This window comes from Peromyscus maniculatus, chromosome 15 (assembly GCF_049852395.1).
Source record: "Peromyscus maniculatus bairdii isolate BWxNUB_F1_BW_parent chromosome 15, HU_Pman_BW_mat_3.1, whole genome shotgun sequence".
Lineage (NCBI taxonomy): Eukaryota > Metazoa > Chordata > Mammalia > Rodentia > Cricetidae > Peromyscus > Peromyscus maniculatus.
Genome location: NC_134866.1, coordinates 5,880,622 through 5,899,897, shown reverse-complemented (window position 1 = coordinate 5,899,897; position 19,276 = coordinate 5,880,622). Strand labels below are relative to the sequence as shown.

The 19,276-nt window shown below is 42.3% G+C and overlaps 1 protein-coding gene across 2 annotated transcripts in view; it reads right to left on the bottom strand.

The window, feature by feature from the left end:
- Window positions 1-19,276, bottom strand: part of Adcy2 (adenylate cyclase 2) — a 378,086-nt gene that overhangs the window by 48,131 nt on the left and 310,679 nt on the right. For both annotated transcript variants that reach the window (XM_042261355.2, XM_006993012.4), the window contains exons 16-18: window positions 13,416-13,553; window positions 3,942-4,061; window positions 590-759 (exon numbers count right to left, since the gene is read on the bottom strand). In XM_042261355.2, coding sequence (XP_042117289.2) covers window positions 590-759; window positions 3,942-4,061; window positions 13,416-13,553 — 428 coding nt within the window. The remainder of the gene's footprint in view (window positions 1-589; window positions 760-3,941; window positions 4,062-13,415; window positions 13,554-19,276) is intronic.

Genomic DNA, 19,276 nt, shown 5'->3' with positions numbered 1-19,276 from the left:
CCTTCAAATCTCTCTCCTGGGGAGCTCTGGTGATTTCTGGGCGCGTGTTTGGCTGTTGTCGGCTCCTCTGGAAAGACTGTGACTGGTATGCAGAGGGATGGGGGATGCAGAAATGCCACTGTAAACCCTCCACTATATATTGGACAACTCTGCAGCGGAGAACTGCTCAGGGCAAAACATTAACCCCCAGACTGCTGCTAGCACACAGTCTGCTTTAAGATGGGCATGGTGCTCCATATCTGTCATGCTGTGCTAGCCACTGAAATGGCTGAAGTGTGACCATTACTTTATCTCAGGAGCTCAAGTCCAGCCTGGGCAACACAGGGAGCCCTGAGAGGGGTAGGGTGGGGAGGTTTCATATACAAACTCTTTTTCTAAACTATGCCAGATTCTCTACACGAATTTCTCAATACATATTCTATGTTATGAATAATGAAAACACACCTCATATCCCTGAACCTTCATTCCAAAGAAACTCACTGTGATTATTGACAGCGGTAGCTTTGATAATTTTCACTGAACATACGATCATAAGATCAACATCGCCACAAGGGAGCTAAGGAAAAACAGACAGAGTGGGTCCACTCACCTCTGAAACAGGACCTGGCTGTATGCATCCAGGACATGGGCATGCGTGTGGAGAAGAATGGTGTTGTAGCCCACTAGTGCTAGCATCATGATCAACATTTTTAACTCGTAGTTCACCCTCAGGAAGACGGAGCAGGAGATCAAGCCCAGAATGCAGCTGTAGATGAAGTACTGGGGTAGGAAAACAGGACAAGCATTTAGGATCACTAAGAAACCCTGACCAGGTAAATCAAACAGGTTTGGTCAACATGAAAGCTGCCTCAGGAGGCAGGCACACTTCTCCACCCTCTGATGGTTCATGCCTGAGTGTGTTTTTCATGAGATTCTGAAATAACCTGGCATAACAAAAGGAAATAATAATAATTAAAAAAAAACTACATAGGCCAAACACTTTGGGAAAAGTCAAAACTACCAAAACTGAAGATGTGTTATACACAAATGCTATTTATTTTTGAAAATGAAAATAGTGTGACACTGTGTACATTTATGGAATTTTTAGAAATGATATTAGGCAGAATCTTTCTTGGGCTTGTCAGCTTGTTAATTCATGAAAGGATTTAAGTCACTAGAGATAACTCCATTAAAAACACCAGACTGCCGGATATTTTATTAAAAGAGAACTTATATGTCACAGTGGACCCTCTTTTGATCAGGATTTAGGTTGAGCACTTTGACCAAGGTGAGCCATGGGGACACTTGGAACTGGACAAGTACCATAAGGATGCTGGTACACTGCATCTCAGACCACAGGAAGCTGTAGGCCCGCCCACTTCCCCTCTCCTCTGTCCATCATAGGCCGGTGTTGGAGAGCTCTGAATTCAGCCCTGTTTCCATCACTCATTATCAGCTCAGTGACTGTCAATGTCTCAGCATCTTCATTTTACAATGAGGGTCATGATCCCATTCTTAGAGATCACAGCAAAGAACAGATGGAGAAGCTCAGAGTCCGGCAGCTAAGACAGACTTGCCGAAGAGGGTCAGCTGCCATTTCTGAATGCTTTCTGTTGCCGCATCATGGCGATTTTAAGAACAAGGAGCTGGATTTCTATTCTGGCATTCCCAGGACAGAAAGAGCATGGAAGAAAGGGCAAGCACCTCAGTTCAGTGCCTTGGACTGGTTCATAAGGCATCCAGTTGGGTTTTTATCACAGTGATGCGCCACTCATGAACTCATGCCTCACGCTAAGCCATTCCCCTTGGGCTAAATGTTCTCACGGGAGAAGAAAAGTTGGAAAGAGACGTTGTAGTGGCCACAGAGCAACACTCCCGTTTACAGGGGTACTCAGTTGAGGAGAGGCATTGTGCAGGCCTGAGTGCAAACCCTTTACTGAGGAGAATTGCATCTCTGGCACATTACTGTTTTCAAAGGAGCCAGCAACTGCAATGGGATGACACAACTGGGTCACTCTAGCGGAAGCTACAGTTTTCCTTGTGTGGATGCCTGGCAGCCACTCCCACGGAGGGTGGCAGCATCTTAGGAGATAATGAGTAATTATCTGTAATCATAAACTGTTCCCCAAAGATTACTCCATGTTGGTTCTCCACTGCTCTGACCCACCACAGAAAACAGAAAGAGACAAAGGGCCATGATGAGATGATTCAGGCCGGTGTGGCCAAGTGAAGTAAAAGAAATGTGGACACTTAAGTACTGCAGCCTCCCTCTCTCATGGTGGGTTTCTCAGAATCATCCCTGGTGACATCCTGAGTAAGTAGTTAAGTAAAGCGTAGGTGGCTTCTGAGGACTCAATGCGTTTGCACTGTCTTTCCCAGGTTAGCTCCTGGGTGGGCCAACATCTCTGTAGTGAGGACCAGGAGACTTGATCAGAAGGTTGATAGTAATTTGATAGAATTAATTAGGTCCATTAGAATCTAACAGAATGTGGGCTTACACTTAGTGTGTGTTTGTTTGTGTGTTCTTTTTAATTGGCTCTTTTTAGATTTGGGAATCCACCACTGTATGTTTTCAAAAGTATTAAAGCATAATAGATTGGAAATTAAATAAAGCAAACAAAATGAAAATACTGGTCTTTACAAAAAGAGTGCATGAGGAACTGACTTGCAGCCTAGTGGGTCCTTGCTCAGGGGACACAGGACCCCAGCTGCTCTTCAGAGCTATGAGGCTGCCCCAAGAGCTGAACACGGTAGGGCATCCAGCTGGGCCTCTGTCCTGTCTGATTCCACAGCAGCTCACTTCAGCAAGGAAGGAAGTCCTACACCTTCCCTTTGCCACTCAAAGAAGTGATGGAAATAATGCTAACCACCTCAGAGAACTCATATGCAGACTACATACATCCCGAGTTCAGAACAGAGCCTGGCCAAGCAAAGATATGTAACATTTATGGTTTTGGTATAGGGATATTACAATTTTGTCATTGTTTGTAAAAACTTGGAGTCTTCACAAGTTGTAATTTTTAAAAGAGGGTTTATTGCGATCTTATGAACGTTATCAGCTATCAGCATATGATGTTAAAGCTAGAAGTATACAAAACAACACACATAAAAATTCAAGCGTCTAATGGTTCCTAGCATCCACAGTTAGCCAATACTAACAATCAACTCTGTGTGTTTATATGCTCCCTATGTATTTACTACAGATATTATTAAAAATTATGTTCATCTCTCTTGGGATGGTTTTAAGTAATACTTTTTAGCAATTTACTATGAATGTATGTTACTGTATATTTTTAAAACATCTTATTTAAAGGCTGAGTTTAATTTTATTATGTGGTTGTAACAAAATAAAATTTTAAGAATTGTATTTTTCTACTTTTAGTTTATTTTTCTTTCTTATTATGTAAACACTTAGACCAAAACCTTTGTGGGTAAACTGTTCAATCTTTAAAATTAATTCACAAACGTAGGCTTTCAGTGTAAAGAGTTCATGTGTTTTTATATTTAAAACAGAAAATATTTTAACAAAAGAATTTGTTAATACTGTAATTTTTATAACTATTATAGTTACTATTAGGAAGAGTTATGTCATGACCAGTAGAAAGTGGGACCTTCTTCCCAAGACTGTCCCCATTCATTTTCAGTCTTAGATGTCCTGTCCTATGGGGTTAGAGATGGTCATGAATACCCACAAAAATTCCCTCAATGTTTCATTGGGTGGATCTGCTAAGCCATGGCGTTTCCTGGATCTTCAGGGCCTCTTGAGCTCCCAAGTTCATCATGTAGTTTGTATATAGGTGGGACATGCCCATGTGGGTCTCCTTGACCAGAATCTGCTTTCTGAGGACTGATGATTGGCATGAAAGGCTAAGTAGAGGTCCTATCTGAGACCGAGGATCTTGCATTGCCTAGGCTGACATCACAGGCAAACAGCAAAGCATCACTGGGTGTGATTTTCTTACCGGGAGGAAAAACAATTTTCGTGCATGGAGAAGAGCTGCCTGGTTTTCCGGGACAGAGAAGTTTGCATTTGATGTATTGGCAGTTGGAAGGGTTGTCTCGTCAGAGTCACTCAGGAAAAACTGGAAAGAAAAATGGTGGGTTTTTTCAGTGAATTATTACAGATTGGATGGAATAAGTAGAAGGTGGAAGTAGCATTTATTAATGACCGTGTTTCTTATGTGCAGTCAGTGGATGGTCTAGTGTCTCTATGCTGCCAGTGATTACAACTCTCAATTCCTCCTTCTTGACATTTTGGGGTGTTCTATGCAATAAATAAATAACTATTACAACACCACACCTTCAATACAGAAACTCCAAGGCTTCAAGATTGCTGTTGATGAAAACAGAAGCAACTGAACCAAATGTTAAGTTGGAATGCATGCAGCACAGGAAGACTTGCTAAGATGACATCATCACATACACAGATATTCGACCCTCACTCACAAAATGAGAGACAAAAAACTGTCTTCAGTCTCTTTGCTATCTTCGTTCAAACATTCAATGAATGAAAAATGACTAAAAAAAGACAATCGCTTACAGCCACATTTGCATATAGCCATATTTGCCTACAACCATATTTGCATTCAGCCATATTTACCTACAACTACATTTGCATGCAGCCACATTTGCATGCAGCCACATTTGCATACATTATTTGTGAGCATTTGGCCTCACAAATGATGGGTAAGGGGCTACAAACTTGAAGGGATGGATATTCTTATGACTCTTGGAAAGACAGTTGGGATTACCAGTGAGCATCCAGATCAGCATCTGGAAGCCAAGGGCTGACTTCTTTGACAGGCAGGACAAAACCAACCCCTCTTTCTCTCCTAGACAAGCTGTAGCCCAGACTGCTACAGTAACCACTGATCAGTTTTCTGCCATGTGACTCTGGTAAGGTAAACTAGAAAATCATGACTCTCACAAGCTTCTCTTTCCAGAAAGAAATCTATAAATCTAGGTTGTGTGCTCATTATAGGGATAAGTAATAGCATTCAAGGTTGATATAGAAATCTTTCCTGTACTTTTTCCCTGGTTGCTGTGTTTGTGTTTACAAGTTTATATTCTTTGAAGGTATAGTTCTTGTCAGTTCTCTAGATTAGTTCACTCAAGTAGGTAAGATGTATATTTATTATAATTTGAGTGGTATGCCTCCCCCCACAACAATGGTGCTAGACATAGTATTTTTAATTATATCGTAAATAAAATATATATTTAAAAGTCAGTGAAGCGTAGATGTCTTTGTCTGCTGCTAAATAATTTGTATCAAGACCCAAACCTCTAGCTGACATATAGCTTTGCTAATTCTTTGGAAAAATTATAACAGGAAGAAAACTGAATGTAGGAATTATGTGGCATACACTTTGCTCTAAAACATTGCATACTTTGACTCAACCAATCCTAAGTACAATTAATTTAAACACTAAAGAGTGCAGAAAGGATAAAAAAGGAGCCTTTCTGGCTTGGCAAGATACTGCCATGTATAGTTACAGGAACCCAGGATTTTAAAATAATTAACAAAAACTTGATTATGTCACCATGGAGACCAAGAATAAGAAAGATGAGGTTCTATGTTGTGTGGGTAGCAGCAGTCTTATGAAGCCCATGTCCTTGCCAGGATGCTATACTTAAGTACAATGCTATGAATTTGAAAATCAGTAGAAAGCATGGGGGCTTTGGAGCTGGCTCAGCAGTTAAGAGCACTAGCTGCTCTTGCAGAGGACCTGGGCTTTGTTTTCAGAAACATACAACTGTCCATAACTCCAGTTCCAGGGAATCTGATGCCCTCTTCTGGCCTCAGTGAGCACTGCATGCATGTGGTACACATATACACACGTAGACACTCATACACATAAAATAAAAATATATCTTTAAAAAAATCACTAGAAAACGCCAATCACTGTGTGCAAGAAAGCTTCCTGACTACACTTTTGTTAACTTCCTAGTATTTACACATCTCCACAGCAAGATGTTTTCCTGGTCCTCTTTCCCATTTTTCCGTGTGAAGCCACCTCACTTCTCTTCAGAGAATGAATTTCCAGTACCATGATTATTTAGGGCACTCCTTGTTGGAGCCATTTTAATTTCTAAAGTCTTGGTGACAACTGTAAAATTTATATTGCCTTGAAAAAGATAGTCTCATTGAGTGTTAATAATATCATGAATATTGGACTTTTCTTCCAAATTTTATACTTCCCAGCAATTTCATCTCAATCAGAAGCATGTTTTCCAAGTACCGTGAACTGTGAACACAGGATTTGACATGGGGATTTGTGCCTGGTGATGTCGTTAGAAGTCTGGGTTGTTTGCTGCTTGACTTCAGTTAACTCTTGCCTGTGTGAGTCACAAGTTTATTCTTGATTTATTCATAACAGATCTCCTGAAAGTTTCTCAGAAATGTGGGTTAGCACCTGATGACATCACCACAGGGTCAGCGTCAACGGTGGCAGGCTATCCAGCTTTCTGTTAAAAATGGTTTCTTTTATTTTTTGAGATTATAATATAATCACATTATTTACCCCTTCCCTTTCTTCTCCCCAAGCACCCCTCCTTCCTATATTTCAAAATTCATGGCCTCTTTTTTCATTAATTATCTATTGTTTTTACATGGGACTCTAAACAGCCAGCTGGAAACTCAGGCAGAACAAAACAAGGTCGATTGTAATTTAATGCCGAAACCTTATATTTGAAAAAGTATAGTAAAGTAATATTTCCTCCAATTTTTACTGAGATTTAGCATCACATAGATGAATATGGAATACTTAAGATCCTGGTGATATCTCTGAGGTCATTTCATATACAACTCATCTGGACATTCTCAGAGCTATTGAAATGCAGGCTTGGAAAAGCCATGTGTGAAGTGAAATCTGGGCAAAGCTCCCACATACCCTACCCATTTCCACAGTCAGTGGCGCAGGGAGGCTACCCACAGCCTCTAGCTCTCGAAGATTGCCCTGACTACATTTGTCCCATCTTAGGTATACAGGACAATGGCAGTGGAGCATAGAGAAGTTTTGGAAAGGGGCTGCTGGCTGTTGGCTGGGAAGACGGGGCACACTGAAGTTCATCCGTCACAGAAGGGCCATGGCATCAGTAAGAAAACAAGAGTTGTGAACACAGCATGCTCTGTGAGACAAGACAGATACAAAAGGACATTCCTGTGGGATTTCACTCACTAGAGCATCTACCACAAACAAATCTGTAAGGACTGGAAGGGAAAATGTGAGCAGGGGCTGGAGAGGCAGGAACAGACAGCAGCAACAACTCCCTTACTTTGCAAGTGTAATTAATGCCATGGGATTGTACAAGGCAAAGGGGTTATAACTGGACATTTTAAAGGGGTTAAATTGGATTTTATGTGACATTTTATTCAATAATAAATACATCTTTAAGAGATTTATTTTTTATTTTACACTTGTGAGTTGGTTTTTTTTTTTTTTGCCTATGTGTATATACATGTATCACATGTATGCCTGGTGCCTGCAGGAGGCAGGAGATGTGTCAGATGTCCTGGAGATGGAGTTATGATGATTGTGAATTGCCATGTGAGTTCAAAGAGTTGAAACTAGGTCCTCTGCAAGAGCAGCATATACTCTTAACAAATGAGCCATCACTCCATCCCTGACAATAAATATTTTAAAAAGGGAATAGAAGAAAAAGGTCTCTGATACACACGCAGGAGACATGGAAGGAGTCAGAGGGAGGAGAGGGAAGGGGGAAGTGATATAATTACAGTTTAATTAAAAATGGAAAAAGAAAAGACACCTTTGCTTTGTCCCAAAGCTGACTATACCTGAGGAGCTGACTATGACTTTTTAACAAATGAAAATTTCTGGCAGGAAACCACTTTGATTTTCCCCAGTGACTCCAGCAAGCGTACACACACACACACACACACACACACACACACACACACACACACACACCACCCTCCCTCTCGACAAACACAAGAGCTACAGTTCTTGTTATGATATGTGAGCCCATTCCTGGGTCAGCCTCCTTGGGCTAAATGCAGAGAAGCAGACACACAGCTTGGGAGGGAGGGTTCAACTTTTTTGTCCAGTGTGTTCCCAAGGCACTGTGTTGTGTAGGAAGCTCAGCAGGATGGACATCTGGGAGGAGGGTCAGGAAGGAAGACACAGACACAATGGCATGAGCAGGTAACAGTATGGAGGGAGAATGGTTTTTGCCTGTATCCCAGTGGAAGGGTAGCATCTTCCCCAAGTGACAGCAAGGACAAGGGAGCCCATTTCCAATGACCACACCCTCTGGGATCTGTTGTATTCTGTCCACTCTGCTCCAAGGAGCCCAGGGCTACCTGAGCACCACCTGCTGAGGAGAGCCAGGAGGCTGGGTCTAGGGGTTAGTGTGCATGGAAAGCATGTCTCTATGAATCCAGGTGCAATCACAGGCAAGGCCCATAGCACAGGTCCTGTGATTAATCAAAACTCATGGGAAAGTTCTACACCTACAAAGGAAAAGCTGCTGCCTTTCAGTACACAATGTCAGCTTTTATACCACTTTATGATCTTGCTATGACATAACCACAAGAAACCCTGCATGTGAAAGAGCCAATAGAGGGCCAATAAACATGATGTCCATCCCACCTGGGAGAAAGCAGTAGTACTGTCCCCCCTCTCTGTGATGGACAGGAGAGGGAAGGAAGCTATTCAGCTCCAGCCTTATTTTCCCAAAGATTGCCTGGCTTGGGTATAGGATTGTATTTCTTTCTTTTCTTATAATCCTTCTTCTCCATCAGCTTTGCGTGTGTCTCCTAATACTATCCCTACCTGACAGTATGCTCCTTTGTGGTGTTATATTGTGTACCCTAATAAAATTTGCCAGAAGATCAGAGGACAGAAAAAGCTACTAGATAAAACACAGAAGCCAAGGAGTGGTGGCACTCACCTTTAGTCATAGCACAGAGATCTGTCTGGATCTCTGTGAGTTCAAAGCCATCCTAGACTACGTAAGATTGACTCAGTCTAGAAAAGAAGCAGAGCTAGGCAGTGGTGGCACACACCTTTAATCCCAGTACTTGAGATCTCATGCCTTTGCTTGGGAAGCACACATGCCTTTAATCCCAGGAAGTGATGGTTGGGTGGAGAAAGGTCTATAAGGCATGAGGAGACAGGAACTAGAAGGCCTTTCAGTCTGAGGAGTCCTAGAGGTAAGACGTGGCAGTGGCTTGTTCCGTTGTCTCTCTGATCTTCAGGAAAATTTTATTAGGGTGCACAATATATCACCACACTTCTTTCTTGTTAAGAGAGAAGAAAAACACTGCAAGATGCATTTCTGGTACTGAAGACAGATTTGTTCTCTCTAAATGGATCATAGTCATGGTGGAGAAATGTTTCTCCCCCCAAATGCTCAACTTGTCAAACATGTCTACTTGGTGATTAAACTGCCTGTCAATCATTATCAGTTACCTGCTTGGGACACAGGTAGTTTCCAGATCAAATGTTTCCCAGTTACATTCTCTTACAAAACAGTAGTTGATAAATCTTGGTTGAGTAAGGTCAAACTGGATTTTACAAAAAGAAATGGTTTGCTTTATAAAGTGTTGTGTACTTATCTCATTATTAATTACCTATACATGCATTCATTAAGAACTAATAAATGGCTACTCCTTATGAAGAATACTCCAATGAAGACCTCATCAAAGAGATATCAGTTCCACGTTAATTGTGGTATCAATCACAACCACCACCTTGAGAAAGAACCTTGACTTGTTATTATTGATGGATGAATAAAAAAATGCAGCATGTAAAACAAAGATTTTACATAGTCTTAGGGAATCCTGTCATGGACAAATCTGGAGGACACTATGCTAAATGAAACAAGTCAACTACAGATAGAAAACTACTTCATAGCCGGGCGGTGGTAGTGCACACCTTTAATCCCAGCACTCGGGAGGCAGGTGGATCTCTGTGAGTTTGATGCCAGCCTGGTCTACAAAGCATGTTCCAGGAAAGGTACAAAGCTACACAGAAAAACCCTGTCTTGAAAAACAAACAAACAAACAAAGCAGAAAAAGAAAGAAAGAAAGAAAAAGGAAGAAAGAAAGAAAGAAAGAAAGAAAGGAAGGAAGGAAGGAAGGAAGGAAGGAAGGAAGAAAGAAAGAAAGAAAGAAAGAAAGAAAGAAAGAAAGAAAGAAAGAAAGAAAGAAAGAAAGTGAACTACTTCATGATCTTACTTGGGTGTGACCTGAAACAGACAGAATAGTGGTTACCAAGGGCAAGAAGGCCTGGAAATGGTTGAAGGATAAAAATCACAGTTGTATAGGATATTTAAATCTGGAATTCCAATTCATGGTAGGAGAACATAGTATTGTGTATACTGAAATTTGCTAAGAATAGAATCTAGTCTATATACAACACACACACACACACACATACACACTCACACTCATACTCACTTGCATGCAGTAAGCAGAGAGGTGATGGACACCCTAAACTGTTTACTCATAGTAATTATTTTACTGTATATCTGCACACCAAAATATGTTCCACACTTCAATATTTATGTAATAAAAGAACTTACATCTTTTTCTTTGCTGCTTTAAGACAGTGTCTTGTGTAGCCAAGGATGACCTTGAGCTTCTGATCCTCCTGTCTCCATACCACACTAGAGGTGTTTATCATCATGCTTGGATCATGCAGTTTTGGGGATTGACTCCAGGGCCTTCTGAATGCTAGGTACGCACTCTAGCTTGAAATTCACTATTGAGTGTGTGGACAGCCTATTGTTGAGTTTCTATAGCTGATATGTGGTGCTGTTGGCCAATGAAGGTCAGCTTTGTGAAAATGTGTCAACTCACTGATTCTCTAACCACACAGGCAAGCACAGATGCAGGGTGAGGAGGACCTCACCTTCTTAGGGTAACTGAGCACACCCCTGCGACCATACAAACAACCCAGAACTACAGCCCCAGCAGCCTGCTGTCTTCCCTGGGCTGTTCCTCTGTCCATGCCTCCATCGTAGACTTTGCTTCTGATGTAGCTGCTCTTACAGATTTATTCCACCGAGATGCTTTGAGCTCGCTACAGTATGCTCTCCCAGGGTGTCTGATGCTGGTCAGTAGGACTGAAGCATAGATACAGGCTCCAAGTGGAACCCGAGGAGCCGATTTTATGAATCACAGCTACTCCTGCAGTTCCCAGGCAGTGACCCTTGATTGCCTCTCTGCCATTTGCCCTCAGAAGTCTTCTGGGTGGAGGAAGGGGAAGACAAGCAGGCAGAGCTGGTTTAGTGGGGCTCCAAGATCATTTCTAGGCATCTAAAAACAGCTAGTGAAGTCATGTCACCCTTGCATCTGGATACTGTCCTGTCTAGACTCCAGCTGTGGTAGCCGCCTGGAATTTCCAGGGCTCTGGGAGTAACTATGATCTTTATGTCATGGGGTGCTAATATCAGCATTCAAGGTGTTTATTTGCTTCCTTGTCTTTCACTACTCGGCAACTTTCTGCCCTTAGGTTCAAAGGCCATCTATTTCAATCTTTCCCCCATTTTCTCTTTTATCTCAATTCCTTTCTGGGGTAAACTCCACTCTTGTATTAAAAACTCAGGTCCACCCCACCTCCTTCTGATCCTCTCCATGCTCTACTCTCTCCCAGTGTGTCTCCCCACCTGCTCCTGACCACCCACGCTGTCCTGCCCTCCCCACTGTATTTTAGGACGATTTGCTGATTGCTCTACCCAGCTGGCAGCCTCCCACTTTCCACTGTGAGCTCCTCAGAGCCAGAGCACGCCCTGGCTTCTCAGCATCTAACAAGGCTTGAGGCATACTTAGACATTTATATACATCATTTTTGTTGTTGTTTTGAATGAATACTTTCTACCTTGTGGGGGCATTAAATCATTTATTATTAATACCTTATGTCTAATCTGTCACCATATCCTTAATCTATTCTTCTGGGGAGAAAGAACTGTTCCAGGTATTGCCATTTTTTTCCCCAGCCACTAGAAATGTCTGCAATATATACTGGGCAAAGTACCTTCTGATGATGATTATCCTGGCTAGTTTTTAAGATAAATTGAAACAAGCTAGAGTCATCAGAGAGGAGGGCGCCTCAATAGAAAGAAATGTCTCCATAAGATTGGGCAATGTATGTATGTATGCATTTTCTTAATTAGTGATTTATTGATGGAGGAGGGCCCAGCCCATTGTGGGTGGTGCCATCCGTGGGTTAGCGGTCCTGGATTCTGTAAGAAAGCAGGCTGAACAAGCAGTGAAAAGCAAGCCAGTAAGCGGCACCCCTCCACAGCCGCTAAATCAGCTCCCACCTCCAGGTTCCTGGTCTGTTTGAGTTCCTTCTCTGGCTTCCTTCTGTGATGAACTGTGATGTGGAAATGTAAGCAAAATACACCCTTTCATTCCCAAGATGGGTTTGGTCATGGTGTTTGATTGCAGCAACAGTAACCCTAACTCTGATGATGATGATGATGATGATGATGATGATGATGATGATGGTGTCAGGGTACTAATAAAGATGCACCCCAAGCACAATGATGGCCCAAGTGTTCTTTTGGAGGTAAAACAAGTAACGATAATATGGAAATGAAAAGAGTGACCATTGGTTCCATGGCTCCATAACCAGGGTACTAACTCAGGCTTGGTGAGAACATGGGCTTACATTTGGTTCTCAGACCCACTATGACAGAGGTCTTAGTACTCAACTCTGAGGCGTGGAGCTGGAACCTGTGATGTGTAATGAGAATCTATCCTGCCATCACAGTCTAGGAAGAACTGGGGTTTGCAGTCAGGCCTCAGCCTGCAGGGCAGTACCTTCAGCCGGCTGTCCTGACTTGGATGCTATCTGTCTTGGTGCTACCCTGATTGCCTGCCTTGTTACTTCAGTAGCTGCTGAGCAGCCACCAAAAGACAAGACATAGGAAACTATTCCCCAAAGGCATCTTCTTCACACAGTGGCCTATGCAAAGCATCCCTGTTCTCAGCCAGACGGCAGCAACCGTGAGAGGCTGGGTTCAACAGGCAGGAGAAAACTGGTGTCACAAAGACGTTATGGGTAAATTCCCAAACGGCAAGACTCAAGGCTGGAGAGGGCTCAGTAGTTGAGTGTGCTGGCTGTTCTCCAGAGGGTCCACACTGTAGCTAACAACCATCCCTCTGTAACTCCAGTTCCAAGGGATCTGATGCTCTCTTCTGGCCTCAGCTGGCACCAGGCATGCATGTGGTGGGTAGACACACACACAAGCCAAAACATCCACACACATAACCATTCAAAAACCAAACCAAACCAGATGAAGCCAACCAACCAACCAACCAGCCAACCAACCAACCAACCAACCAACCAACCAACCAACCAACCAACCAACTGTTCAACAAACCAACCCATCCACCCACCCCATGAGGCAGACCACAGAAGAAAGGCTCTGTGTAGTGTAAACCCTGACCCAGCCCAGGAGCTCACCATGTTGAAGACAGCCATGATTAATATGATGGCAGTGGTGACAATCGTGAGAGAGATCCGTGGCCATGGGCGGTTGGCGATGATGCCTGATGACTTTAAAAGCCACATGAGAGAAGCAGAGGCTTTCTTGCTGCATTGCTGTGGGGAAAGAGAAAGAAGAATCATACTACTGTTTAGTGTATTCTCTGAAGCAGAAAATGACAGTGTTTAAAACACCAATGCTTTTCAGAGATTAAACAAATGGATTCTATCCCTCCCTGCGGGCCCATACCAAGTCACAAACCTTATTAAAATTACGTTGGCTGGGCTGTCAAATTAAGAACAAATTTAACATCTATGACAAAGATATGATATGATTGCGTGTCTTTTTGGACAGACCTGAAATTATTATTTTAGGTAATTTTGGCAGAGGGAAAATTTCAGTTAATTAAGTCACTCTGGGGGATGTACTGAATGGATGTTTCATCTGAAACAATAACGATAAATTTAGTTGATTTATGGACAAGACAGGTCAACAAATCTCCCATTTCTCTTCCTGCATCAGCAGCTGGTCATAAGAACTGACCAAGAGAGCAGTCTTAGTTTGCTGACTGACTGAATCTACAGATAAGATATACAACGACAGGTGGTTTCCTCTCATGCTATTGGTGATTCATTCTTCTACAGAGTTCTCTCTCTCTCTCTTTTCCCCCCAGGGTAAAATATAAGCATTTATTCAGAAATAATATATATTCTAAAGTTTTAGAAAAATAATTTGTCTGTTAAACATAATCATGATTGCTCAAAAACAGTTTGGCCAATATGTATAAAAGTAATGTATTATTTATTCATCAAGGATTATTTATTAAGATGACTTTGCAAAAGTTTTTTAGTCTCTTTTGCACTTTTTCCTGTACTTTTTTGTTTATTTATTTTTTCTTTGTGTTCACACCCCAACCAAAGTTTCCCGACCCGCCTCTCTTCACCGTCCCTCTTCCCCCCCTCTGCTCCCACATCTACCCCTCCTCCTCCTCTCCATTTCTCTTCAGATATGGACGTGCCTCCCATGGATGTCAGCCAGCTGTGGTATATCAAGTTGCAGTGAGACTAGGAACCTCCTCTTCTACTCAGGCTGGATGAGGCAATCCAGTAGAAGGAAAGGGTACCAGAAGCAGGCAACAGAGTCAGAGACAGCCTCTGCTCCCACTGTTAGGAGTCCCACAAGAAGACCAAGCTACACAACTGTAACATACATGCAGAGTACCTACGTCAGTCCCATGCAAGGCTCCCTGGTTGTTGGTTCAGTTTCTGTGAGGCCCTGTGAGTCCAGGTTAGTTGGTTCTGTGAGTTTTCTTGTGATACCTTTGACTCCACTGGCTCCTACATCCTTCCTCCCACTCTTCTGCAGGTCTTCCTGAGCTCTGTCTAATATTTGGCTGTGGATCTCTGCATCTATTTCCATTAGTTGCTGGGTAAAGCCTCTCTGACGACAATTGTGCTGGGATTGGTGCCTAGCCCAACTGTCATCAGAGAAGTTCTCTTTTAAAATTTTATTTCAAATGTTCCTCTTTCTTTGAGATCCACTGAATTTCACCATATGACCTATGTGTCCATGGACTAGGAACTATCCACTGGAGCCTGTTGGGTACCTCAGTGAGTATACAACTAAATAACGCCAATGACTTCCTCCCCTAGGATCCATCAGTAGTCAACACTCCCTCTCCGGTGTGTGACTGGCTGTTGGTAGAGCTGGTCATCTGAGAGTCAGTGTATGCAGCCACAGATTCTCGAAGACATGACTGCCCCAAAGTCAGCATCCACACCATCTCTCCTCATCTTCTGGCTCTTACATTCTTTCTTTCCTCTCTTCCACAATGATCCCTATACTTTATCAGCAGTGGTATAAATGTCCTGTTCAGGGCTGAGCACCAAGAGTAGCCATTTGGCTCTTCATGGATGTTTGAAAGGCAACAGTAGGGAGGAGGGGAGGAGGAGGAGGGGTGGAGGAAGGCTAGACAGGGTGGGGCTCCAGTAATCAGAATAACTTATATTTTTTAAATTATATTCATTTATTTGATGTGTGTTATGTGGAGGTCAGAGGTCAAAGGACAACTTATAAGAGAGTTAATTCCCACCTACCACCATGTGGGTTCTGGAGGATTGAATTTATGCATCAGGCTTGGTGGCAGGTACCTTTACCAAGTGCCTTTACTTACTAAGCCATCTTCTTGCCCTCCAGTTTCCACGATTTTGACTATTCTAAACACCTTGAATATGTGGAATCATACATTTTCCCTGGTGACTGGTTTATTTCACTCATAATTATTCTCTAAAGTTCATCATGCTGTAGATGTTTCCCTCTTCATAAAAGCAGAGTAAAGTCCCATTGTAAGTACACTGTATACTGCTGTGAGATTCTCTTTCTGTATGCTGTGAATATGTGTTGCTCTCATTGGATGATAAATAAAGCTGGTTTGGCCAATAGCCAGGCAGAATAGGTTAGGTGGTACAATCAAACTGAAGATGAAGAAGGGTGGAGTCAGGAGTTGCCAGCCAGACACAGAGAAAGCAAGATAAGATTGTCATACTGAGAAAAAGTACCAAGCCATGTGGCTAAACATAGATAAGAATTATGGGTTAATTTAAGTGTAAGAACTAGTTAGTAATAAGCCTGAGCTACTGGCTGAGCATTTATAACTTATATTAAGCCTCCGAGTCAGTTATTTGAGAAGTGGCTGCCAGATATTTGGGAGTTGCTGGTGGTACAGAAACTTCCACCTACAGTATACTTTCTTTATTGAAGTAGATGTGGGATGCTTCCACCCCATTGTCCAGAGAGCATGGCAACTGAAGCTCTGTTGCTACAAGAAGGAATCACAATTGTCATAAAATGGGAGCTGAGGTTCCCTCACATTTTCCATGGGCTCTGCACTGCACTATGGTGCTTCATGGCTGCACTTACATCCACTTCTCAATGGAGGTGCCACTGAGTCTGATTTCAGTGTAGGTCAGAGGGCAGAGCACAGAGAGCTCCATCTAGGAGTGAGTCATATGGTCACATGAGGAGAGTGCACTTTATCTACTATGGCAGTCAGTATCTGAGGAATTCTCCAGGGAATCTCTAGGGAGATGGGTTTCAACCTTCCTAATAGAGACGACTTCCAAGTTTATAGAGTGGTAGTCCTGGTAGACCTAAATAAAACTCAATGTGGGATAACCCCCTATGGCATTGATAAGCAGCACTTAGATTTACCTATTTCATATGTTGTTTTTGAATTACTCCTAAAATACTGTTGGCATAAGCAGTGTGATATGTCAAATGTCAACACAACTATCAAATAAGTTTGATGATGAATAAATAAGAGGCTGTTAGAGGGTAAAAGACCAGTCAGCAACTCGTATGCAATTTCCCACAGCTGCAAGACTTTCTGTCAGTCAATTTACTCTCTTGTCTCAGTTTGTTTATCCACCTCCTTGTCCTTTCAGAGACTTAAACGTGAGGCTTTGGCAAGGAACTCGAAAGTGTGGGCTTTTCTCATTTCAGCGAAGAAAACATTGATATCTCTCAACAGCATCTTTGTGACTTGGAGTCTATTTCAGTTTTCTTCAAATGACATCATTTGAAGCAATCAATTCTTTCTTTTCCCTCTTAGTCTATACTATGGCACCCCCCTCACCTACAGTCTCTGATACCAAAAATGAAGAATGTGGGTCTTAACTCTTCATGAGGACTTACGTTTTGAGCTCAATCCTTGGGTAGAGGATTTTTTTTCTCAGGCAATTTCCCAAGAGGCTGGTGCCGAGCTCGAGTCAGTGCTGTTTGGCTCCAGGAGCTGAACCTCTGGCTGGAGCAGGAGCCACATTAACTGCCTCTCCAAGGCCTGCAAGGCCTCCTCCCACCAGCATACAGGGAACCAGATGTGCATCTCACATGTTGATCAAATGGCAGGGCTTAAACAGGGGTTGGCAATATCTTTGAATCTGTTACCCAGTGTGGTGGCCCTTAACTCTCAGAACGTACAAGATCTTAAAAGGTCAGGGGTTAAAGGGAGTGCATCATTATTGTGTAATGAATACTATATCTAGTGGTGTTGACGATGTTCTGTAGAAGCAGGGATGAAGTACGAAGATCCAGATCCAAGAAATCATATCATTCTTATCTAGCTCAGACTCTGGCAGACAATAATATCTGGCTGGACTCTGGTCAATTAAAACATTACTTCTATGTTTGCAGCCTATGGAGTAGGATTGGTATTTTTCTGAAGATAAAAATGATTCTAATCAACGATTTTCTCTCTGTATTGAGAGTGATAAATACCCATGACACTGAAGATTTAGAATAGAAAACATAAATCCTTATCACTTCAAGGAAAACACATATCCATCTCAGATTCCATATCATAACCAATTAGGTATTATCTAGTTACTGCAAGACACTTTTGAAATTATAAAATTAAAAATTCTGAAGTTTTAGAATAAATTATGACAATGTATTTTAAATATACCATCTAATAAGAATCTGTTATAAAGAATCTGTTATATTCCACCCCTAGGCCTGTTGTCCACTGAAATAGATGTGGACAAACTGACGGGAACTTCGTCTCTATGCATGCAGCAGAATCAAGTGACAAACAGAACTTGGAGAGACTCTTAGGCACAGGAGTTTTGTGTGCATGGGCTCAGAACCACAGATTCAAGATGCACCTGGCTTCATTCCGTCTCCCACACAGCTTAGACCCTCAAAGCTGTGCTGTGAGATCATTTATAAACATATCAAGCCACATGCTCATTGTTTTAAAGGCCAAGGAGGCAGGCATCTCTGTTTCTACCTACATTGCCAACAAGAGTCAGAGTTAAAAGCAAATGTTGATAGCTGGTCATCAGTGCTAGTATCTAGGAAGAGGAAGCAGAAGGGCTTGGTGGGCAAACAGAGAAACCAATGGCGGGAAAAGGAAGAACCAAAAGACTGGGATTTTAAAATGAAAGGAAAATGATCAAAGTATAATGAAGAACCCAAGCAAGGGGACACATGCCACAAACCCAGCACTCTGGAGGAGGAGGCAGGGAGATCAGAAGTTCAACGTCATCCTTGGTTTCACAATGAGTTCGAGATCAGCCTGGGCTAACAAAGACCCTGCCTCTAGTAGAAATGGGAGTATGAAAATGTGACACTAAAATCCATGACTTTGTACTTTAATTTATTATTAAAAGGGTCAACACTGATTCTGTTTGCACTTCTCTACACAGCTCAGAATATTCAATTTTCAGTACTTGAGTAACACCCCTGATAGAAAAGGAGGCTTATTAAAACCCCTCCTATTTCGATTCAACATTACCAATAGAAAGTTGACCTGTCCTCAGAAGGTGTCACTCAATTGAAGAGGAGGTGCTTCCTGAGCCCAGGGCAGTATAGCCTTTGACTTAACTACCATCAGCATTCCACCAAATCTACTTCCTTATACTCTTGCTCATCACTGGGCCACTGTGTCCAAGGATTGGCTCTTCCTTACACTGAGACAGGACCACATTCACCACCAACAAACAGGATTGGTGCTAACTATACTGAGAGAGATATAGAAAGAACGAATATACACTTACAGGGAAATCTTACCCTAGATGTTAAGATGGGACCCACGAGACCCATAGGGTGGTGAAAAGGCACATGATGAACGCTCAAGTCCTTGAACTCAAACAGACTCTCCACAAGAGAGTTAATGCTGATACAACACACTTGGATTTCAAATAGCTGAAAAGATAGCTCAACCCAAACTATTGCCTTCACTGAGGCAGGACAGGAGACTTGGCTCAGCTGGTAAAGCACTAGCTGTGAAAATGTGAGAACCTGAGTTCAGATCCCCAGATCCACGCAGAACCCAGTGTAG